This window comes from Oncorhynchus keta, chromosome 4 (assembly GCF_023373465.1).
Source record: "Oncorhynchus keta strain PuntledgeMale-10-30-2019 chromosome 4, Oket_V2, whole genome shotgun sequence".
Taxonomy (NCBI): domain Eukaryota; kingdom Metazoa; phylum Chordata; class Actinopteri; order Salmoniformes; family Salmonidae; genus Oncorhynchus; species Oncorhynchus keta.
The window spans coordinates 23,773,349-23,796,684 of record NC_068424.1 but is presented as its reverse complement, the minus strand read 5'-3'; the positions used below and the strand labels follow the sequence as shown (position 1 = coordinate 23,796,684).

At 41.3% G+C, this 23,336-nt stretch overlaps 2 protein-coding genes across 4 annotated transcripts; one reads left to right on the top strand and one right to left on the bottom strand.

Moving 5' to 3' along the window:
- Positions 1-6,865: 6,865 nt before the first annotated feature.
- On the bottom strand, positions 6,866-19,931 carry zfhx2 (zinc finger homeobox 2). Of its 3 annotated transcripts, none has more exons than XM_035757006.2 (5): positions 19,774-19,931; positions 17,713-17,871; positions 14,488-14,542; positions 10,033-14,210; positions 6,866-9,732 (listed from the first exon to the last, which is right to left on the bottom strand). In XM_035757006.2, the coding sequence occupies exons 1-5, from the start codon at positions 19,870-19,872 to the stop codon at positions 9,337-9,339; spliced, it is 4,887 nt and encodes a 1,628-aa protein (XP_035612899.1). In that variant the 5' UTR covers positions 19,873-19,931; the 3' UTR covers positions 6,866-9,336. The 3 variants fall into 3 exon arrangements, with proteins under 3 accessions (XP_035612899.1, XP_035612910.1, XP_035612919.1); XM_035757017.2 differs by lacking the exon at positions 19,774-19,931 and adding an exon at positions 18,450-19,440; XM_035757026.2 differs by lacking the exons at positions 17,713-17,871; positions 19,774-19,931 and having other exon boundaries at positions 10,033-14,284.
- Positions 19,932-20,879: 948 nt separating this feature from the next.
- On the top strand, positions 20,880-23,109 carry thtpa (thiamine triphosphatase). The gene is made up of 4 exons (XM_035757038.1): positions 20,880-21,002; positions 21,227-21,302; positions 21,697-22,251; positions 22,879-23,109. Exons 1-4 carry the CDS (start codon positions 20,997-20,999, stop codon positions 22,977-22,979), a joined length of 738 nt encoding a protein of 245 aa, XP_035612931.1. The 5' UTR covers positions 20,880-20,996; the 3' UTR covers positions 22,980-23,109.
- The last annotated feature ends 227 nt before the right edge of the window (positions 23,110-23,336 follow it).

Here is a 23,336-nt window from a genome sequence, read left to right as displayed (position 1 = left end):
ATGTATAAATGTGAAGCATCCGCTTGGCATTTACAAAAACGACCAAATCTGTTTTTGAGAGAAAGCCCAGTGCCCAGCAACGGGAACGATGGAACATTCTGCAAAATTTCTCATCGATTAAACGTTTGATCTCATTACAGTTTTCTGTTCCCAAAACTATAATATGTTATGAACAGAGTGGACTAAGTCTTGTACACTTTACCTTTTTCGAATATTTTTTTAAAATCACGTTAATTAGAAGGAGTGCAATGGCGAATTGAGTTATTGCACACGCGCACTAACAGAGTAGGTGTTCCCTAACGGAAATAAACCGACGCATGCAAGAACGGGCCAATAGGCTCTCGTTTGCTCGTGCTTGGCTCTTCCCACCTCCTTGCTTGTTCTGCCCACTGTGACTAATTCTTTCCCATTGGAAATTACAGGCTGTGGTCTATCTTGGTTGAGTTATATAAATATTTACTGCTAGCGTGACACCTTCGAGTCAGGTGAATCCACCTCAATCAATTACATATATTTGGCGGCAATGCACACTTTCAATATTGAAATAATAAAAAAGACAAAAATTCCCAGAAATGATGGAGATTGATGTTACTGCAAGAAAAGTCTAGTGAGAGAAAGTGTTGTGAATAAAGCACATAGCTAAATGTTTACCATGTCATTTATACAGTTTGTTTTTTATTAAACTACCAGATCAGATTGGGTTACAGATTAATTTGTAAGTCGCTCTGGATAAGAGCGTCTGCTAAATGACTTAAATGTAAATGTTAAATGTTGTAATCTTGAAAATAAATGGCTGGATGTGTAATAACTGTAAATATCTAACTGCAGACAACCAATGTATATTGAGAGCTCCTCACAGGCGCAGTAGAACTATCATCAGCTTATGCTACTGCGTCCATGTGCCCAGGCTCCATAGGCCTATCCAAATGAGCTATCACAAAAGCACTATAGGTATCTCACCTCTGCCACCAGTGTAGCCGACTGATGTACACATAAGTATTGGGTGCTATCGTACTATCCTGCGGTCCAGAGAGCTCTACCATCCACATCAACAGCCCAGGGGCCTCATTTATGAATCATGCGTAGGCACAAATCCGTGAGTAAATCAAATGTGAGATTGATCAATATGAACGGTTGCTTGTGTGTGCATAAATGTACGCACAGCCATGACCATGTGTATGCACAGTGCCAAGTGGTGAAACTGCTTGTCAAACGTAGAATTGGGAAAAGGTGTTGAAAATGTGTGAAATTGTGAGAGTAGGCCTTATAATTAAATCATTTTTAAATTTGTGAACTCATGCAACATACTGTATCTCAACAGATAATTTGACCCCCATCAGTACATTTGTTAAGATAATAATCCATATAAAGTATTTTGTTCAATTAGAGAAGGTATTCCCAAACTGGGGTTCGCGTAACACAGGGGTACGAGCAATGCCGTCGGGTGTACGCCAAATAAAAATGTGATTCAGATTTTTAAAATAAAAAGAAAACTTTTTTTGTTGTTATTTTCACATTTTCAAACGGTCTATTTATATTTTCCAACAGGGTTATCCATTTGAGTGAGTTTTTTTTCTCTCGCCTGAATAGCCTTGTTTCACTGCCAAAAATAAAATTAAACCATCTAGTGTTCAGCAAATAGCAACACAATGTCAAATACAGGTAGCCTAGTCAAATAATTAACATCCATTCACATTAACCATTACTCTCTCGCGGGAATTCCACTAACGGTCCGTATGTTTGCTCTAAAATTGATAAATGGTTAAAAGAAGTAAGGCTCGCGTCCATAGAGACATATACCAGCTCTACTGATAGTACTGCTACTACCAGCAGTACTACACCTGCACCTGTCGATGACACAAGTTGTTCTGCTTCCAGGAACACATCCAATGCTAGCATCAGTAATTCTACATTTGTTGTTATCCCAGCTAGCATGAAAGTTGTGAATCTGATGCAGCCAAAGAGCTACTGCCCCCTTACCCGTGAAAGCACCGAACAACAGGCAGGGGCGTTGGACCATCGAAGAGGCGCAAATATGATGAGAACTACATTGATTTGGGGTTCACTTATATTGGGAGTAGTGCCTTTCCTCAGTGACAGTGTGTTTTATGTGCAAAAGTACTATCTCACAAATCGATGAAAACTTTACTCTTGCGCAGACATTTAGAAACAAAACATGCCAATTTGAAAAATAAGCCACGGGAGTTTTTTGAGTGAGAATTAAGACGACTTTCAAGTAATAAGACATGTATAAAAGCAACAGATACCATTAGTAACAAGGGGCTAGAAGTGTCTTATATGGTGAGCTACCGAGTGGCTAGGACAGGCAAGCCCCATACTATTGTGGAGGACTTAATTCTTCCTGCTGCCGCGGATATGGCTGGGACAATGCTGGGGGAAAAGGACAAAAAAACTATACAGACAATGCTTTCATCAAACAACACTGTTTCCCGATGCATCAGTGACAAGGCAGGAGATGTTTCGAAACAATTACTGCTTCAAATACAAGCCAGTGAATTCTATGCGTTACAGCTGGATAAGTCAACAGGCGTGGCGTGGCGGGCCTGGCACAGCTCCTGATATACTGTATGTCTGTTACATTTATGGGGGGTAAATTAAGGAAGACATCCTCTTCTGCAAACCACTGGAGAGGATATTTTTAAAGTACTGGACAGCTTTGTGACATAAAGTGGACTTTGGTGGTCAAGATTTGTTTGTATCTGCACTGATGGCTCAAAAGCCATGACAGGGAGACATAGTGGAGTGGTAACGCGCATGCAAACGGTACACTGCAGCATCCACCAAGAGGCTCTTGCTGCCAAGGGAATGCCTGACAGCTTGAAAGATGTTTTGGACACCACAGTGAAAATGGTTAACTTTGTTAAAGCAAGGCCCCTGAACTATCGTCTATTTTATGCATTGTGCAATGATAGGTGCAGCGACCATGTAACGCTTTTACAGCATACAGAAGTGCGCTGGTTATCAAGGGGCAAAGCATTGACACTTTTTAAAACATTTTTTTATGGAGAGACGAGCTTAAAGGTTTCTTTACTGACCATAATTTTCACTTTTCTGACCGCTTGCATGATGACGAGTTTCTCACACGACTGGCTTATCTGGGTGATGATTTTTCTCGCCTGAATGATCTGAATCTAGGATTACAGGCACTCTCCACAACTATATTCAATGTGCGGGACAAAATTGAGGCTATGATTAAGAAATTGGAGCTCTTCTCTGTCTGCATTAACAAGGACAACACACAGGTATGTCCATCATTGTATGTGCAAATGAATTTAAACTTACAGACAATGTCAAATGTGATATAGCAAAGCACCTGAGTGAGCTGGGTGTCGCAATTTATTTTTCACTAAACAAACAACTGGATTCGTTATCCCTTTCATGCCCTGCCTCCAGTCTATTTACCGATATCTGAACAAGAGAACCTCATCGAAATTGCAACAAGTGGTTCTGTGAAAATGTAATCAGAAGCCACTGCCAGATTTCTGGATAGGGCTGTGCTCAGAGTATCCTGCCTTGGCAAATCGAGCTGTTAAGACACTGATGCCCTTTGCAATCATATACCTATGTAAGAGTGGATTCTCAGCCCTCACTAGCATGAAATCTAAATACAGGCACAGATTGCGTGGAAAATGATTTAAGACAGATTATCTCCAATACAACCCAACATTGCAGAGTTATGTGCATCCTTTCAAGCACACCCTTCTCATTAACCTGTGGTGAGTTATTCACAATTTTCGAAGAACAAATAAGGTTTTATATAAAAAGATGGTTAAATAAAGAGCAAAATGATTGATTATTATGATTTGTGCCCTGGTCCTCCTATAAGAGCTCTTTGTCACTTCCCACGAGCCGGGTTGTAACAAAAACTAATTATTATGTTTAATAAATGTATCGTATGTGGCAGGCTTACAATGATGGCAACAAAAAAAAACATTTGAGAGTGCGCTGACCCTGGTGCTCGAGGGGGTAAGCAGCTGGAGGTTGAATGTTTGAAGGGGTTATGGAACTATAAAAAGTTTGGGAACACTGAATTAGAGGCATGTGTGAAAGTGAAACCATTGTTGAAATAACTTTTTTTAAAGACTGAGATAATGGGAAATCGAATGCGAGATGGCTGATCTTGCTCTCTTGGAAGATTTGGCACACGCTACATTTAGTAGAGAGCGCGTTTTGGAGACAGGTTTTTTGTGCATTACAGATTGGCTCATCAAATATCGTTTCCCAAAACCAATCTTATAAGATGTTTGCGAAGATTTAAGACCTGCTATAGACATGCCATTCCGGTGCACATCAAAGTGCTATCCAGTGGTGGAAAAAGTACCCAATTGTCATACTTGAGTAAAAGTAAAGATAATTTACTAGAAAATCACTCACGTAAAAGTGAGTCACCCATTAAAAGTATTTGGTTTAAAATGTACTTAAGTATCAAAAGTAAATGTAATCGCTAAAATATACTTAAGTACCAAAAGTAAAAGTATATGTATAAATCATTTAAAATGCCTTATATTAAAACATTAAGCAAACCAGACGGCACGATTTTCTTGTTTTTTAAATTTACGGATAGCCAGGGGCACACTTCAAAACTCAGAGGTCATTTACAAACGAAGCATTTGTGTTTAGTGAGTCTGCCAAACCAAAGGCAGTAAGGATGACCAGGGATGATCTCTTGATAAGTGTGTGAATTAGACCATTTTCATGTCCTGCTAAGCATAAAAAATGTATATAGTACTTTTGGGAGTCAGGGAAAATGTAAGAAGTAAAAAGTACATTATTTTCATTACGAATGTAGAGTGAAGTGAAAGTAAAAGTTGTAAAGTAAAGTAGTAAAGTAAAGAACAGATACCCTCAAAAACTACTTAGTACTTTAAAGTATTTTTACACCTCTGGTGCTATCCATCCGTTTTTGGCAACGACACTTTTCAGCGTGAGGTGAAAAACATCCCTCGATGATCCAATGTTTCTGATGCAATCGTCAGCAAAGCAAACTGTAACATACAGTTTTTATACACCGTAGCACATGTTTAATTAAGTCAATGGGTTCCCAAATATCAATGGAGCAATAGACAGCACCTACATCGCCATAAAAGCACCATCCCAAAACGAGTTCAACTATGTGAACAGAAAAGGCTTCCACTCTTTATGTGCAGGTGATAGGTTATGTGATGCGCAAAATACGCTGCTGAATGTGGTGGCAAGGTGGAACGCACGACTCGTTCATTCTTCAGAACAGCAAAGTTGACCTATACGCCGACAGGAGGGAGCTGATGGAGATGGATGCTTATTGCTGAGTGGTGCCTAGTCATTTGAAGTATATTTGCCAAAGCAACTTAATTGTCCTAATGGTCCACCTGGATGTGCACCGGAGTGGCATGTGTTTGCCTTCATAAAGTAGGTCTACCCTATTAGATTGGTTTAGGGAAATTATATCTAATGAGCAAATCTGTACTTTCTGCAGAAAAAGTCCCACCGGTCTCTTAAAACATGCTCTCTGCGAAATGCAGCGTGTGCCAAATCAAGCAAGATCTGCCGTTTCTCATTCAACTTCCCATTATTTGTCTTTTATAGTATTGATGGTCCCATGATTTATGAGCTGAAACAAAATATCCCAGAAAATGTCCATACACACAAAAATCTTATTTCTCTCAAATTCTGTGCACAAATGTGTTTACATTCTTGTTAGGGAGCATTACTCCTTTGCCAAGATAATCTATCCACCTGACAGGTGAGGCATATCAAGTAGCTGATTAAACAGCATGATCAATACATATCAATATACAATACAATCAATACTTGTGCTGGGGACAATAAATGGCCACTTCCGTCACACAACACAATGCCACACATCTCAAGTCGAGGGAGTGTGCAATTGGCATGCTGACTACAGGAATGTCAACCAGATATGTTGCCAGAGGATTGAATGTTAATTTCTCTACCATGAACTGTATCCAATGTCGTTTTAGAGAATTTGGCAGTACATCCAACCGGATTCACAACCTCAGACCACATGTAAACATGCCAGCACAGGACCTACACATCCGGCTTCTTCACCTGCGGGATCGTCTGAAGGGGGACGGGTGCTGAGGAGTATTTATGACTGTAAAAATGCCCTTTTGTGGGGGGAAAAAACATATTCTGATTGGCTGGGCGTTGCTTCCAAGTGGGTAGGCCTACGCCCTCCAAGGCTCACCCATGGCAACATCCCTGCCCAGTCATATGAAAACCATTAATTAGGGCCTATTGTATTTATTTCAAATGATCAATATCCTTATATGAACTGTAACTCAAGTAATATCTTTGAAATTGTTGCATGTTGCGTTTATATTTTTGTTCAGTATATATATATATATATATATAGCATGTCAAAGATATGTTGCATTCACAACGCATTCACAATGACATCGAAAAATTATTAAATTACTCTCAATTTCACACATTTGGCACAGTTCCCTTCATCCAACACTTGGCACTGTGCGTACAAATGGTCATGGCTGTGTGTAAATTTACACACACACTCAAGCCAACGTTCATATTGAAAAATCTCACACTGCTTGGAAATTATCCAACGCATGGTTTATGCAGATTTGTGCCTACATATTATTGATAAATGAGGCCCCAGGTTCCTGATGGAGACAGAACTCTCATTACTATATAACCAGTCACACCTTACACGCAGCAGAGTACAACCATGGCAAAAAGTCAGCTATGCTATATGTTCATCATGAATTTACAAATACATCAACTCTCTTGGCTATGATAACATGTAGCCTATTACAAGAGACTAGTGAAATTGATTTACCAAGCAATGAAACTGGTTGACATACCCATTACATGCTAAGTAGACCGGTTGTTGTTGTTCAATTTATTTTATTTGTTTTCTGTATACCAAAAGAAAACTGAATGGGAGATCAACACAAAATGAAAGTACAAGTGAGGAAAAATATAAGCTTTGTCAATATTCTAAACATTTTTTAAACACACTGCCACCATTATTGTTCAATATTCATACCAATACCATCTTTCTTGTGAAAAGAGGCATCATTAAAACCGTTATGGTTCAATAATAATCAAAACCGTGATGAGAGTAATGATAACAATAGCAGAAGTAGTACAGTTATAACAATTGTGATAATCAAGTGACAATGAAAAATGATTAGAATAAAAAGCAGGTCTCCATAAAACCTACCTACCTTGGACAATGCAACATTGTGTAATCCCATACTTGAAGCCCTGCAACCCAGTCCCTGTTTTAGACAAATGCTACAACTCCACACCATTAAAACAAATGATTAGTAATTATGGAGGACATTTTAAAACGTTTAGTCTTTGAGCCCAATATAGTGCCTTCCTCATGTTGTGAAGGCTGAAATGCATTAATCTGTAGCTCATGGTAAAAATGTTGGACTGGCTCAAGTGTCAAGCCATGGGAGTTACTTTACAGTTTGCATGAAGAACATCTCTCCTGCTCTCTTCCAACCTCAAGATTGCTTTTTGGTTTTTTTAAATGACAGAAAGCAAAAGGAAGGGTAACTTTGGAATATCAGTTTTTTGTAATATATTTCTTTTTAAAAAATCATTTAGTTTAGCATTTTGTTAAAACTATTAATAGTAACATTATTAATAACAATAATATACAACATAAAACCGAAGGAAAACATATTTAGTAGTTTGTGTCCTTCAAAACAGCACCTTCTTTGTTAGCTCCGTCTTGACTTTTTGTATGTCCCTATTGCTTACAAAAAGGTGACCAGAGTACCAAACTGACTCCCTTCTCTTTGTTTCTGGACAAGTTGCATTATTTCTACCCAGTACAAAGATGACAAGTATTAGCTTGCAACCACATATGTTTCAAGACAAAAATATATATAAATTAAACCCCAAAAATTCAAACCCTGTTCTTTTCTTGGTCAAGTCTTTTTCATTTGACCTCCACAGGAAGTTGATGTATATTGATGGTTATAAGCAATAGCACTTGTTCCAATCTTATGCAATGATCCGTCGTGGATATTTTCATTGACCAAATAATAAAAAGGGGAGGAAACATACAATTTTCTTGCTCCACATACTCATTCAATAGATCTTGCACACCAGTGATGCATTAATAGATTGGAAATAATTTAACAATAGTTACTGGACTAAGACTCTCCTTGCACGGCGTTAAGGTCTGATCCGTCTTTTGTTTGGAGTTTAATAAGCCAAAACATACCTTTTTTGACAGACTGCAACAAAAACAATGTTTCAATTTAATTATTGTGACTCACCATAAGACATCCAACATGCACATATTTCATTAAGTAGAAATACGCTCTGCATAAGAATGCTTAAGAATAAAAACGTTTCATACAATGTGAAACGCATCAAAGTGCTGTATAATGAGTCTGCCCTCTTCAGCCTCTTCTCCCCCCATCTATAGAGGATTGTCATGAAAACAGAGTGTGTTGGTCTCTAGTCCCATAGGGCTCTAGTCAAAAGTAGTGCACTATATAGGGAATATCATACCATTTCAGCCGCAGGCAATGTGCTAACAGGAGGGGATAATAATCTGTTCAGTTTAACGCGCCAATTCTAGTCACAATCAGTTAAAAGTACCTTTAAAATCCAAGTGAAGTGAAAAACACCATCTCTAACTGAACACACTCCACCTGTATCCGAACAAAAAGTTGGGGATACAGATAAAATCAAGACTGCTTTCGTTCAAAGCCACTAAAACAGAGCTACTTTTCATTTGTTCTGGTCAAATCTATCCATGTACAGTCAATCCCAGCAGTCCCAGTTTTATAGGATGCAGTTAGACTAACAAAATGACTTAGGAAGGAGTATACTGTGGGAAATGTAATATCAGACCCAGTCTCAAACAAGTGCCTGGTCCACTATTAAAACTTCAATTTCTAGGAGCACTTATGAGGATAAGAATCTTGCAGTCAGTCATATAATGGCCTAATCGTTTTGCATAAGCAGTCTTTAGGGGATAATACACAAGTATTGTAAGAGTAATTTTAAGGAAAAGGATGAGACGACAAGGATTATAACTGCAGACCAGGAAAATATCAAAGGGGACTGGTACATGTTCATCAGTCATTTGATAACTTTTGATTAAGCGTGAAGCAGTGTAACAATAGTCGGTGTATCCAAATGAGTCCAGTTTGGAAACAAGAACTCGGCAGAAAGACGTCCAAGGAGAGGGAGAAAGGGCAACCGGGCCTTTCCAAACATTGAAAACCAAAGGATATTAGCTTGGAAGACCAGTGCCCAATTTTTGTTTCTTAAAATGTAAGGAGCCCAATGGGTCCCGAGTCTCTACCAGCACCGACAGGTGCCTTAGCTGGTGCTGCTGGCTGGGGGTGGGGAAGCTGGAGGGTCCTCTACAACAGACCCTAAGGCGGAGACAGAACTGGACCCGGTATCAGATCCGTTGTTGATGATGGTTGCCGGCTGGCCAAAGTTAGTGGTTCTCAGAGTGGCTAGATGTCGAGGGGAGAAGACATGGGATCTTGCTGCTGCTCTGGACTCAAAGCCTGCATTGCAGGCCTCGCACCTGCCTCTCAGCATCTCTCGACCTGCTGGCTGGCCCCTGGCTGGGGGAGAAGATGGCTCCAGGACCGTCAGCTGAACCGGTTTGGGAAGGATAGGACGGTGGGCTCGCAGAGCATTGTACTGCAGATAGCTGCCTGAGCTCATGTCAACCTTCTTGGAGGGATCTGACGACACTGGAGACTAGAAGAGGGAGAGAGAGACAAAGACGTTACTCCAACAAAAAAAGGTTAGTGGTGAGTGACCTCAATGTATATATACACACTTCTAGACAAGGAGTAAAGTTTTAGGGACGGTTGCCCAGACACAGATGAAGCCTAAGTCCTAGACTAAAAATCCTGCACAGTGGAAATCTATATTGAAATATATTTTTAATCCAAAACTAGACTTAATCTGTTTCTGGGAAACCAGCCTTTAAAGTAAAAATAATATGAATAACTTCCCACACCAATGCATAGCAAACTGTACAGTCAAATGTCTCACCAGTTTCTCCTGCTGCAGCCTCCAGCGTTTCTCCTTGGCACGGGTATTCTGGAACCAGATCTGCACCACCTTGAGTGGCAGCCCCAGCTCCGTCCCTACTGCCTCACACTCCAGCGCGTTAGGGTGGGCGCACGTCTCATAGCAAGACTGCAGGATGGACAGCTGCAGACAGGACAGGTGTGTGCGCGGCCTGCGGGTGGTGGAGTGGTGCAGGAAGCTTCCCTCCGATGGAGCTGTCTTGGCGATGGTGACAATGCTGACAGTGGTCTGAGGGCTTGCGCTTGCTGTTGTGGTGGTGGTTGCTCCGGTAGAGGCAGCAGCAGAAATATTGAGCGCAGTGGTGGCAGTAGTGGCGCCGACAACTGTGGGAGCACGGGGGGTTGACAGACCCAACTGTTCCCTAGAAAGTGTGTTTATCTTAAAGGGGCCCTTGGCCGACCAGTAGTTGAGCCCATTTTGTTTTTGAGATGTCGCAGCAAGGGACTTGCTAATTGGAGTAGAGGGCATTTTTGGTACCATGCGGTTAGTGGATCCAGGCCCAGCTAGTGGCTTCTCTTGGTTATGATCATCCACTTCTTCGTCAGAGTCATTTTCCCCAACATCTTCTTCAGGTGTATGTTTGGGAAGGGGGCAAGGCAGGGTAGGACGGGTCTCCTTGGGTACGACAGGGGGAGATGGAGCGATGCTTTTGGGGGCGATTTTGACCATTGTGACATTGTTTGTCACCTCCATTTTGGTCTTTGGCACTGCAGACACACTGCTGCTCACGGAGGAAATGGAAGAGGCCACCTCCTTGGGCCTGTTAGGAACTTGGTTTTTGATTTTGACAATTTCCTCTTTCACCTCAGTCTTTGGGAGGGCCAGTACTGGATTGGCTACAGTTGAGACGCTACAGTTGGTGTTTGATTTGGGGGTGCTGGAGAAGATGGGTTGTGACAGTGGCCAGGTGAACTTGATGAGCGGTTTGCCCACTGCTGCCAGAGTGCCATCACTGACGAAGCGAACCTCACCCTTGCGCTCCCTGGCCCGCATGTTCTGGAACCAGATCTGTACAACCTTCTTTGGGAGATGGACCCACTCTGATATCTGCTCAAACTCATGTTTCCCAGGATTTGGATCTTTGAAATAGCAGCCATAAAGCACATCGAGCTGCTCAGCCTGGATGATGGTCCTGGAACGTCTCATGTCCCTGTACCGTCGTGCTTTGGGCCTGCCTTTCTGGTCCCTCTCCTTCTCTTTTTCCCTCTCCCGCTCCTTTTCTCTCTCAATTATGGAGGTGTTCAACCTCTCTGCTGCCCTCATGTAAACAGTGCTGGCCTTAGCCATGTTATTGCCACGGGCAAAGCCACTGCTGTTGGATGTGGCTTGCTCAGGTTTGAACTTGACCACACCGAGTCTCCCTTCCTCAGGTAACCCAAAAGCTGTGGGCCTTAGCCCTAGCCCGTCAAGCAGACGGCCCTTTTGTGCTGAAGTCTTGTCACCCATGAGAGAGGTGGAGGAAGCAGATGTTGAGCTGTGGCTTTTCCTGATGCTGAGATCTAAAGCAGCCTCACAGTCTCCACCATTAGACATGTAGTGGGAGGTGTGGGTTAGGAGGGAGAGTGGCGATGTAATGAGAGGGTCAGAGAACCGGGTGATGTTAGGAGGGTTTGGAAAGGCAGGTACTTTGCCTCCATCTCCTTCTGCAACTCCAAGCCCAACCACTGAGGGAGGGAGAGAGAGAACATAGGGGCTAAGGAATTGAGTAGAGAATGGAGCCAGGGACAGAGACAGAGGGAGGGAGTGTAGAATGCCACTTGGAAGCCCTCGATGGTCAATGGCGATAGAAAGTTGGGAAGGAGGATCAGCTTGGGCCTCTAGTTCCAAATCCACATCGGGGTCTAATCTCTCCTTCTTGACCTCCACCTCCAACTCCCTCTTTCTCTTTCTTCTCTTTGCTCTCTGAGATGCAGCCTCCTCGTCATCATCGTCATCCTCGGCGTCTGAGAGAAACACAGTGGTGGAGCGCAGCACCTTTCCTCCTCCTGAGCCCTTGTCTCCTGCCAGTTCTACCAGAGCCTCCTCTTTAGCAGGGCTGCCTGGCCCCTCCCTCATGGAACCAGTCAGACTGTCCTCCTCACTCACGATGACAGAGGTGTAGAATTCTTCATTGTCTGAATCAGAGGCCAGACACGAGTCCCCTTGGCTCTCCCTCCCCAACTCTTTCCTCCTTCCTCCACTATTGGACAGATCCATTGCGTGACTGCCAGAGGCCTCACCGCTGTCCCTTCCCTCAAGCATATCTATTGTAAGGGCACCTTCCTCCTCTTTGTTATCAAGACGCTTGGATCTTTTACCGTAGGCTGCAATGCTGCGCATGTGCCCTGCGCCCCCAGCTTTCTGCTTTTCTTTGGCGCGTCGGGCGTCAGTGAGCCACTTATGTACTTCCGCCTCGGTGAGCCCCACCTCCCTGCCCAACGACTCACAGTCATCACGGGGAGGACTGGCTGCGTCAGCCCCACTACGCGACTCCAGAAACGCACGCAGAACCTGTATCTGGAACTCTGACAGTATCGGGGGACCTGGGGAGAAGTGCCGAGCCCTCAAATTAGCATGGGGATGAGTTGGATCAGAGGAATTTAAGGCGCGTTTAAAGGGGCTCAATTTTGGTGACAAGACAGAGGCACAAGGGCTTGTGCCAACTTGAGATTTTTGAAGGGTACAATCAGGGCTAAGCATAAGATTTAAAGTGGTAGGACTTAGGCTTGAGTTGCTGGTAACAGACGGTGAGCGGTCAATACACTTGTCAATGTCCTCCCCTTTTCCATCTGCAGAGTTCCCTTCGTATGTTGTGCCATCTTTCATTTCATTATCTTCATCTATCCTACATGACTCAACCCTGTTATTTTTGCTTACTAAGGCGCTGATGAGCTCTTGTGCATATCCTTTACTATCCTCCTCACAAATCTCTCTTTCTCCATCACATTCCAGGGGCCAATTTTTCCCTTTTTCAGCCTTAAGTGACCTTTTCTCCTCAATTGTCGTCTCGTTCGTCTCTTCCTTCAATTTGCTCTTGTTTGTTTGGTTGTCTTCTGAACAGGTTTGTGTGGTTGCTTGGAGGTCGACAGCTGGCCACTGGTTCTGTAAGCTACTGAGTCTTTGGGCCAGGATAGCTTGCTGGGCAGCATTGAGACCTAGAAGGGGAACAGACTGTGTCAAAAGCTCTGGGTTTAGACTCTGGCTTTGCGTTTGGAGCCCATTCACGATAAAGGGCATGAGCATCTGATGCTGGGGTATGAGCTGAGGTGTGGCTGTGGCAGGGGACGCCCCAGCCGCAAACAGAGAGGGGAGGAGGGAGTGCGAGAGAGAGCTTGGGCTGGACGTGAGGAGGGTGAGAAAGGCAGAGACTGCCTGAGCAGAGGCTACAGGGGAGGAAAGCAGCGAGGGAGCCGGCTGAGTTTGAATAGGTTCTCCGTCTTTGGTAGTCATTGCTGCTGCTGTCAGGCTTGCCGGGATGACACAATTACTGCTGGTGGTGCAAACCAACTGTGCAGTGCTGCCCCCAGAGGTAACAAGTAAGTTAGTAGCCATGTTGTTACTTCCCGAATTTCCAGTTGCACCGTTGGCAGAGATTACTGCATTTCTGCTGCGGGTCTGGTGCAAAACAGATTTCAAATGACTCTCCAGGGTAATGGCATGGTTGTAAGAGACTCGACACACAGCGCACTGGTAGGGCTTGTTTGATAAATATGGCCGAGACAGAAAAGAGACTGAGGGAGCAGGGGTGTCATTTTCACCACCCTGTTTTAGGGATCCTGTTCTCATCCGTTGCACATGGGATGCAGAGTTGTAGTGAACACACAATGTGGTCCTGGTAGGAAAAGCCTCTAAGCACGCATTACATTTGAATGGACGGCTGTCATCGCCATCAGCCATTACACCATTTTTTCCTGTGGACTTTTCATTGTCGACAAGTGTTTCTGTGGACTGATCGCTCTCCTGATCCGACTCCAAGACAACTCCACCTCCCTCCGGGTCTTTCACTCCGACTTCCTTATCCATCTCTTTATCGCCAGGCCCAATGAGAGTGTGCCTACTGTTGTAATTCTGCTGGGGTCCTTCAGAGTTCTCATTATTTTGACATGGGTCTGAGAGGGAGTCTGAAGCTTCTAAAAGCTTCAGTTGTAATGATGTAGCATCTGATGTGAAGCAGAAAGACAATATATTTCAGCAGGTGTTTTGGGTCCATGGAACCTTAACAGATCCTGATTAACTGAGAACACAAATACAGTCATAGCATATTGATACTTTTAGTTCTAAACCTTAAAGGAACAGGCGTTTAAAATTAACACAAGCTAATTGTTTAGGCTACTCAATATGTCAATGTGCTTGTATCCATTCAAATAATGCGTAACTAAAATTCATAAAGACAGTGCAAAACCGTAGGTAATGCTGTTAATCAGAGGACAAACTCACCTGTATCATGCTTAACATTGGTGTCCACTCCACTCGGCCCCTGTTTGGGAGCAGCCTGGTAAAGAGAGAAAACTAACATTTTACCTTAAGACTCAATTTTGCTGACACAGGAACCCACTGCTTAGTGCTGCAGTCCAACAAGAGAGCATCTTGGTATAAATTGGTGACTCGTTCTATGATTCTATGACCTGCCAACACTTTCGCGCGCAGAAAACGCCGAATTGGGGTTCTCTTTCCCCCAGCACGCTCGTGCACTGTCTGAGTCTGATCGCAATTATAGAACTATACCAAATCAATTCAACAAAAGGTTGGAATACTTGCTTGACAGCATTCCATTTACACAGATGGTAAAAATCACTAACAAGATCTAATTAGAAAGAACACAAAGGGTCTTTATTCTTGGAGTTTTTAAATTTTTATTAAACAAATAAGTTAGTCTCAGGTTGCGTGATCCTCGTAATGTTGTGGAAAATACAACTAATGGGACGCAGAATTAAAATGTATATCACACTCGCACAAATGCAACAGGTTACTCGTATTTTAATTTAATTTCTTTCACTAGCAAATGCGAGTGAAGTGCTGGCACTTTCGAGCCCACTGAATCTGATGTTTGCTTGAAACAATTAGTGTTTACCTTTCCACAACAAATGGAGTCGAAAAGAGATTTGTCCATGTGTTTACATACAGCTGACAGTCGGCAAACTCAGCATCACAACAAACAGGAGGGGCAGACACGGGGTAGCTACGTCGAAAAACGAGGTATTAATCTCCATTGACTCAAACTCTGTACATGTCTGTGTGTTGCCACTCGAGAAACAGGATGTTAAATTTACTCAGTGATACATTTTTTGTTCAAATGGAGACAACACCCCCAAAAAAACAGGCCCTATTCATTTCTGCGTACTTTTAACTCAGATCTCGTACATGGACAGAGAATTGCGTAGTAGGTACGCAAAATGCATGCATGTTAGAAGGTCTGTATAATAATGCACTAAATAAAGATTTGGCACATTGCACAAGTTGTTACGCATCATGAAATACAGTACCAGTCAAAAGTTTGGCAACACCTACTCATTCAAGGGTTTTTCTTTCTTTTCACTACTTTTGACATTGTAGAATAATAATGAAGACATCAAAACTACGAAATAACACATATGGAATCATTAATAACCCCAAAAAAGTTATATTTTATATTTGAGATTGTTCAAAGTAGCCACCCTTTGCCTTGACAGCTTTGCACACTCTTGGCATTCTCTCAACCAGCTTCATGAGGTAGTCACCTGGAATGTATTTCAATTAACAGGTGTGCCTTGTTAATAAAAGTTTATTTGTGGAATTTCTTTCCTTCTTAATGCGTTTGAGCCAGTCAGTTGTATTGTGACAAGGTAGGGGTGGTATACAGAAGAGAGCCCTATTTGGTAAAAGACCAAGTTCATATTATGTCAAGAACAGCTCAAATAAGCAAAGAGAAACAACAGTCCATCATTACTTTAAGGTATGTCCAGTCAAAACGGAAAATGTCAAAACTTTTGAAGTTTCTTCAAGTGCAGTCGCAAAAACCATCAAGCGCTTTGATGGAACTGACTCTCATGAGGAACGCCACATGAAAGGAGGACCCAGAGTTACCTCTGCTGCAGAGGATAAGTTCATTGGAGTTACCAGCCTCAGAAATAGCAGTCCAAATAAATGCTTCACAGAGTTCAAGTAACAGACAACATCAACTGTTCAGAGGAGACTGCTTGAGCCAGACCTTGGTCAAATTGTTGCAAAGAAACCACTACTAAAGGACACCAATAAGAAGAAGAGACTTGCTTGGGCCAAGAAACCCAAGCAATGGACATTAGACCAGTGGAAATCTGTCCTTCGGTCTGATAAGTCCAAAATTGATATTTTTGGCTCCAACCACCGTGTCTTTGTAAGCGGATGATCTCCGCACGTGTAGTTCCCACTGTGAAGCATGGAGGTGGTGGTGTGATGGTGCTTTGCTGGTGACACGGTCAGTGATTTATTTAGAATTCAAGGCACACTTAACCAGCATGGCCACCACAACATTCTGCAGTGATAAGCCATCCCATCTGGTTTGCACTTAGTGGGACTATAATTTGTTTTTCAACAGGACAATGACCCAACACACATCCAGGCTGTGTAAGGACTATTTTATCAAGAAGGTGAGTGATGGAGTTCTGCATCCGATGACCTAGCCTCCACAATCACCAAACCTCAACCCAATTGAGATGGTTTGAGATGAGTTGGACCGCAGAGTGAAGGAAACTCATCCAACAAGTGCTCAGCATATGTGGGAACTCCTTAAAGAATGATGATAAAGCATTCCAGGTGAAGCTGGTTGAGAGAATGCCAGGAGTGTGCAAAGCTGTCATCTTGGCAAAGGATGGCTACTTTGAAACTCAAATATATTTTGATTTGTTTAACACTTAGTTACTACATGATTCCATATGCTGTTACATCATAGTTTTGCTGTCTTCACTATTATTCGACAGTGTAGAAAATAATAAAAATAAAGAAAAACTCTGATGAGTAAGTGTGTCCAAACTTTTGACTAGTACAGTATATTGAGGCAAAATGATAGACAGTAGTAAAATAGAACTCAATTGAATGAACATTAAATGTTTATAATATTCTTGAATTATATAGGCCTACGTAGTTTATACTGTAGGCCATTTATCTTTTAAAGCAGTCATCTTGGTTTCCTGAAGCATATTTTTATTTGCTTGTTTGTAACAGTTAAAGACTTGCAACTTTGTAGTTGTCGTCAACTTCGTTGTGAAGTTAACAGTCAGACAGAACCATTTGATGATGTTTAGTGGAGATCTGTCTATAAAGTGGCGCGGTACACACAAAAAAACTGCTTACGACGCAATTAGCTGTTCTATGAGTGGTCTAAGGCAGTCCGTAACTAACAAGCGTTTTCAAATGCAGCTTTAGTAACAATGGTTTTTGGAAACAGCTCGGAGATTTAACCATGTTCTTACAAAGATTCTAAGTTGAACTAACTTATTCTTAAGAGGCTTTTGGGAAACGTTCTAAAATCCTACAATAACATATACAAATAATGCATGTACAATAATTGATAATGTATTATATTTGATGTCATCCAAGAATGATTAATTAAACACATAGATACAAAAGTCAAGTTCTGTTGACTCGTGCGATGGGAGAAAAAAAAAGAAATACTAGTCCAGAATGAACTTGCATTGCACTACTTACAATGTCCAGCAACTTGTCTACACAGTTAGGAAGCACACTATGCCCATCATTCAGGTGCAGAGCAAGGGAGCCCCTGTCTGGTAACCCTTGTTGACACAGGGGGCACAACCACACCGCCACTCCGTTGCGGTCACCGCACACTGTCTCACCAGACTCCTCCTGCAAGATCGAAATGTATTTTAGTGGAATTAAAAATATTTCTGACCATGTCCAGGGGTGTTTCTCTGTAGAACCAAAATAAAAGCTATACAGTGCAAATGTTCAGTAAGTATGTTGGAAATAAAAATAAACCTAAACAGAAAGTAATCCAAGTTCAGCCTCAATATAGATAATTAACTATTAGATAACAGAAATAGATAGCCTAATTGTTTAGGCTACTAGACCTACCTAAAATAGTATCAATTAAACTTGGTCCAAATCAATTGAATCAACTTCAAATTAAATTCCTCTGAGGACTACCAATTAACAAATTAACAGTGCAATAAAAAAAAGACTTTACATTTCTGACATGTAATTGCAATGTCATGTGACACGAAGAAACATTTAAACCACTTCAATTAAAATGTAAGTGAATGGCCTGAATATTGACCTTGACCAGCATAAATTGTCAGCGACTAGCATGATATTTAGGGTCATGCAAAACATGTCGTTTTATAACTAATAAGCGAATAATAGCCATTTGAACATCATACACACTCTAACGTTAACAAAATAGCCTAATGGCCAACATACCTCACCATGAGAACTCAATGCAGTATTGTCCTTTTCCAATGCTACTCGGCAGAAATTGAATTTTGTGGTTAGGTTTAACGACTTACATCGTCGCTATTATTAAGATCCAAATTTGAATACTACTAAATTAATCGAGGAGCGATAAAAACAAAAACAAATCCCAAATACCAACACTTGTATTTGCCCACTTCCGTCCTCACCAATTATCTAGCCGTGCCCAGAAAATATCGTTTAACCAGCAAGGTTGCATGATTATTATAGTTGAGAAAGTGCAGTGAGTAATAAAACATTGTTTAAGACTATATATAACAACGGCGTGGATAAAAATGCCCAAATGGCTCGTGATTCTTTAGCTAATTAACGTCCAACCTAATTAGCTACGCCGAAGTGTTGAATCAATTAGCTAGCAAGCTAGCTAGCGTTAGTTAGCCAAGCTATCGACGTCGCAATAGTTGTTTCTAGCTTGTGTTACGAAATGCAAGAAACACACTAACTCTGTCCTGCAATTATCAGACGGTTAAAAACTGAGACTCGAAACTACGTACCGCCTTGTCTATTCATTAACGTTGCGAAATTAAACAAAAGGACCAAAATAACAGTCGTGGCACTTAGCCTACTAGCTAACAAGAACTTAACCCGTCGCTGTCAAGCTTCCTCAACTAGTCTGAAAAAAAAAACTAAGCCCAGGTGTAGATGGCTACACATTCGGAAGTATACCGATCTACTACAAATAGATACACTGTAGGCTTTAGATACTCCGTCCAAAACATCGGCCTCGAGTGCTTCACTTATCCCTCGGATTGTGGGCTGCCAATCGGGGATCCAGTATTACACCACCCGCAGCCTGCTCAACAGCGCAAATTGAGGCCTACATGGACTAAGCTATTTAATTAATGAATATGGGTTCCCTTTACAGATGTGTAAAAAACGGCGCGCCCCCTACTCCCCCACCATTCCACAAAATCTGATAACACATTTTAATGATCTACTTCATTATACAAAATATTTAGTATTTATGAACATCTTTACAATCATTTTAGATGGCTTCGTGCAATAATTGACAAAAGAATCTAATGCTAAGCTACTTGAAACAGACTACTTGCACACTGCGCACGGTAAAAGGGGTGGTGGGGTGAAAAGAAACGGAGACGGAGGTTGAAAAGTTTGGAATTTAATGTTCGAATCCGGTGAATAGAACCATTTGATATACAACATTCATCTTTCGATTGAAACTATCATTTGCACAGCAATCTTTCAAACGCACAATCGCAATTAAGCAAACAGCAATATCGTTTAATTAACTTCAGAGCAATTAGCTAATGCATTTACCTGCATGGTCGTCGCTCCAGCGCACGCTTCCTCTCGCTCTTTAAAACTGAAAAGTTTTCTCTTGCTCGCCCTCCCTCGCCTGTTCTCTCCCTCCCTCATTCGCCCTCTCTCTTTCCCCTCTTCCCTCTAGTAAACACACGACAGCTCCCCCCAAGGCTGATATCTGACATTCAGTAGGGAAGAATACATTTGGCGTCACTATAAAACCTTTATGTAACAATATTAGTTTATTCAGATAGCCTAATATTTGTCTCGTCGAACCAGTGCTGCAGTTTAATGTAATGATGCATGATGAGAGGGACTCTCCAGAGCCATGTCCCTTGATCTGAAAAAGCATTTGTAGAATTCAATCAACCGGATTGAATCGGATTGCATACCCAAAATACTGATCCTCTATGGAGTCATCAGATTAGGATGAAAATAAACAAGCAGGGCGAATAGCCTACATATTGAAATGTTAAACAATTACAACATGTCACGTCAGGGTAGCCTAGTGGTTAGAGCGTTGGACTAGTAACTGGGAGGTTGCAAGTTCAAACCCCCGAGCTGACAAGGTACAAACAGGCAGTTAACCCACTGTTCCCACCTCTCAACAGGCAGTTAACCCACTGTTCCTAGGCCGTCATTGAAAATAAGAATTTGTTCTTAACTGACTTGCCTAGTTAAATAAAGGTCAAATTAAAAAAGAACATTTATCTAGACATTACGCTGCGTAAAATTTTACATCTACTTATAATCATGGTGAGACAATATATGTATTTGATTAGAGCTATTTGGTCTCTATTTCGTTTCTCAATCCATCAGTAGGCTATTGAATGAGATTGGCATTTCCCAATTAGGCCTAATAGGACCCCTGTCCAATTAGGACACTTGTTACAGTATGTTCACCAAGCCCTTTTATATTACTGTACATCATATTGTGTAGTACTGCATGACAATAGTTGAATTATTCACGAAATATGGGGGATTACGGTTATAACAAAAATACAAATAGTATAGATTATAGGTTTAAAAACGGTACTAACAGTGGTTTTCCAATCTCTGTAAAGTAATTGTTCTGCGTTATTATGACGGGATATGATGCTCATGAATGCAGTAAGCACCTAGGTGTCCACACTGCGCCTGCCTAAAATACTTGCGGCTGTCAGTGATTTAGTGAATGCTCAATCAACGGTCTTGAACCGATTTTACAAGACTGTTGAATCGGTAATAGCGGTCGTTAAATGGAGGTGAGGTGTAGAATATATGAAATGTTTAACGCTAACGTACTAATCTAGTGTTACTCCTGCACGCGCTCTGTATTTATTACAGATCGTAGCTACGTTTCCACACGGCAGCAAGGCCAATATTGGGACCATATACTATTCCCCAAATTGAATTTATCATGTGTAGTTGTTAGATTAATTTATTTCACAGTGAGCATTTTGATGCTGATAAATTTGTGTCATTACAGAGTACAATGAGTGTGGAAGTGGAGAGGAAATTTGTCTGTGACGCTGACATTCAGAAACAATTGGAAGAGATGGGAGGTGTGTAGCCTCCAAGTTGTACCATTTTGCCCAGAGGGCATCTCCATAACTCTTGATTTTATATTAGAAACACCAAAAAATATGATTGATGTAGGCTACTTACAATATAGAATGCACCATTTTAATGTATAATGTGGGCTAACTACTAGATTAATTATAGTGGAATGCTGATGATGAAGGTTGGTAAAGAAAGCTCAAATGTAGACTACACTGTTAATTTAGTTTTATCAGGACAGATTTTATTTCTAATACTTACTTGATATTATTTCTCAGTATACTTAGAAATTAAAAACAAAATTGCATCCTTTTCAGCAGTGAAAACTATTCATTCAAACAATATGTAATACATTTTCTCTGCACCCTTCCCTCTTTCTTGCAACGTTTCTCTCACCAGCGGTGTGTATTGGTCAGAAACAATTCCAAGACAAGTATTTTGACACCCCAGACTTCCTTCTCACCTTGAGAGATGTGTGGTTGCGTTGTCGCCAGGGATGTTGGGAACTCAAATGCACTACAGTTACAAAGGCAGAAGACAGAGTGGGGGAGCCTCAGAAGGCAGAACTGTGTTCACGCTATCAGGAGATAACCAATCTGTCTCAAATTCAGTTGAAAGTGAGAGAGTTAATGAAAGAAGGTAATAGGGAGCAAAAAACTGCCAACCAGACGCACCCAGTGGTCCATCAAGACACACCCAAAACTGAAGGTGCAGAGAATTGCCCCACAGGGAATGAGTCCTGGCTGATGGAGCTGAATCTGGTTTGCTTTGCAGAGTTCACAACACAGAGGTGTTCATTCACTTTTGGGGGGGAAGGAGATGAAAGTGGAGTGCGTGTAGACCTTGACCAGGCCGACTTTGGCTATTGTGTAGGGGAGATAGAGGTTCTCGTGCCACAGGGAGAAGACATTCAGTCTGCACTGAGGAAGATTGAAAAGACTGCCCAAAGACTGGGTGAGCAGGGGATGCTGGGTATCAGTCATTTATGCACTTATTATTCTTTCTCTTTTAATTTTCACGGTAATGCTTGTTTCTGCCAGAAAGCATGCATCATACAGATTGATGGCATATATGTATTGTACTAATGTCTTCTTATAGATCATTTGGTAGCACTTTATGTTACATCATGGAATAAAATGGTGATAACATGGTAATAGTAATGTAACAAATTATTTATACTCACAATAAAACATTCATAACCGTTAATTTCAGTATAATTACATTCATGTTTAAGGGTAATAGTTTGTTGTAAGATTTTAAGGATGAAATAAGAGTTTAATAAGGAAAATGGTTGGAAAAAGGGCTCTGTATTGTTACCCCTCTATACTATGGCACAAAGTATGTGGTGTAACCCTGAAATAAGAATATAATTATACTGAAATTACGGGGTATCTGGACAAATAACGTTTCAATGTGAGTAACTATAACTTGTTACCATATCATTACCATGTTATTACAACTTTATTCTGTGCTGTAATGTCACATCTTACGGTTAATTTTGTATTTATGTTATATTTATTTTAGAAATATTTAATATTTTCTTTATTTTTCCCTATTTCACCCTCTCCCCCTCATCTTTAGGTTTGTCTGGCAATCAGAAGGTTCAAGGAAAAATGGATGTGTACCTGCAAAGATACTGCCCAGAACACTATGCAAAATTACTAAGTGCATATATATTGTAAGAAATAGTAGCTGGAAGGTAGCTGACTAATGTCATTGAAAATGTTGCATGTCCTTAACTTTATCTAATTCAAGTGGTTAACACAAAAATTATGGTCTATCTTTGTTATTACAATAAACAATGAAAATATATTATGATTGTTGCCCTTGATTTTGCTTTCACAAGACTTCATAATTTCGTAATCTCATATGTCCTGCTATGCTGTCTGGGTGTCATAGGCCTAGTACATGGTATTCAACCACTTCTAAAGAATAATGAACTACCACCCTGTCCACTTGCAGAGTCACTGAATAATAATGACATCTGCCATTCATCATGTTTTGGATCCACTTTTGCTGGAGACATAGGATGATTGGGA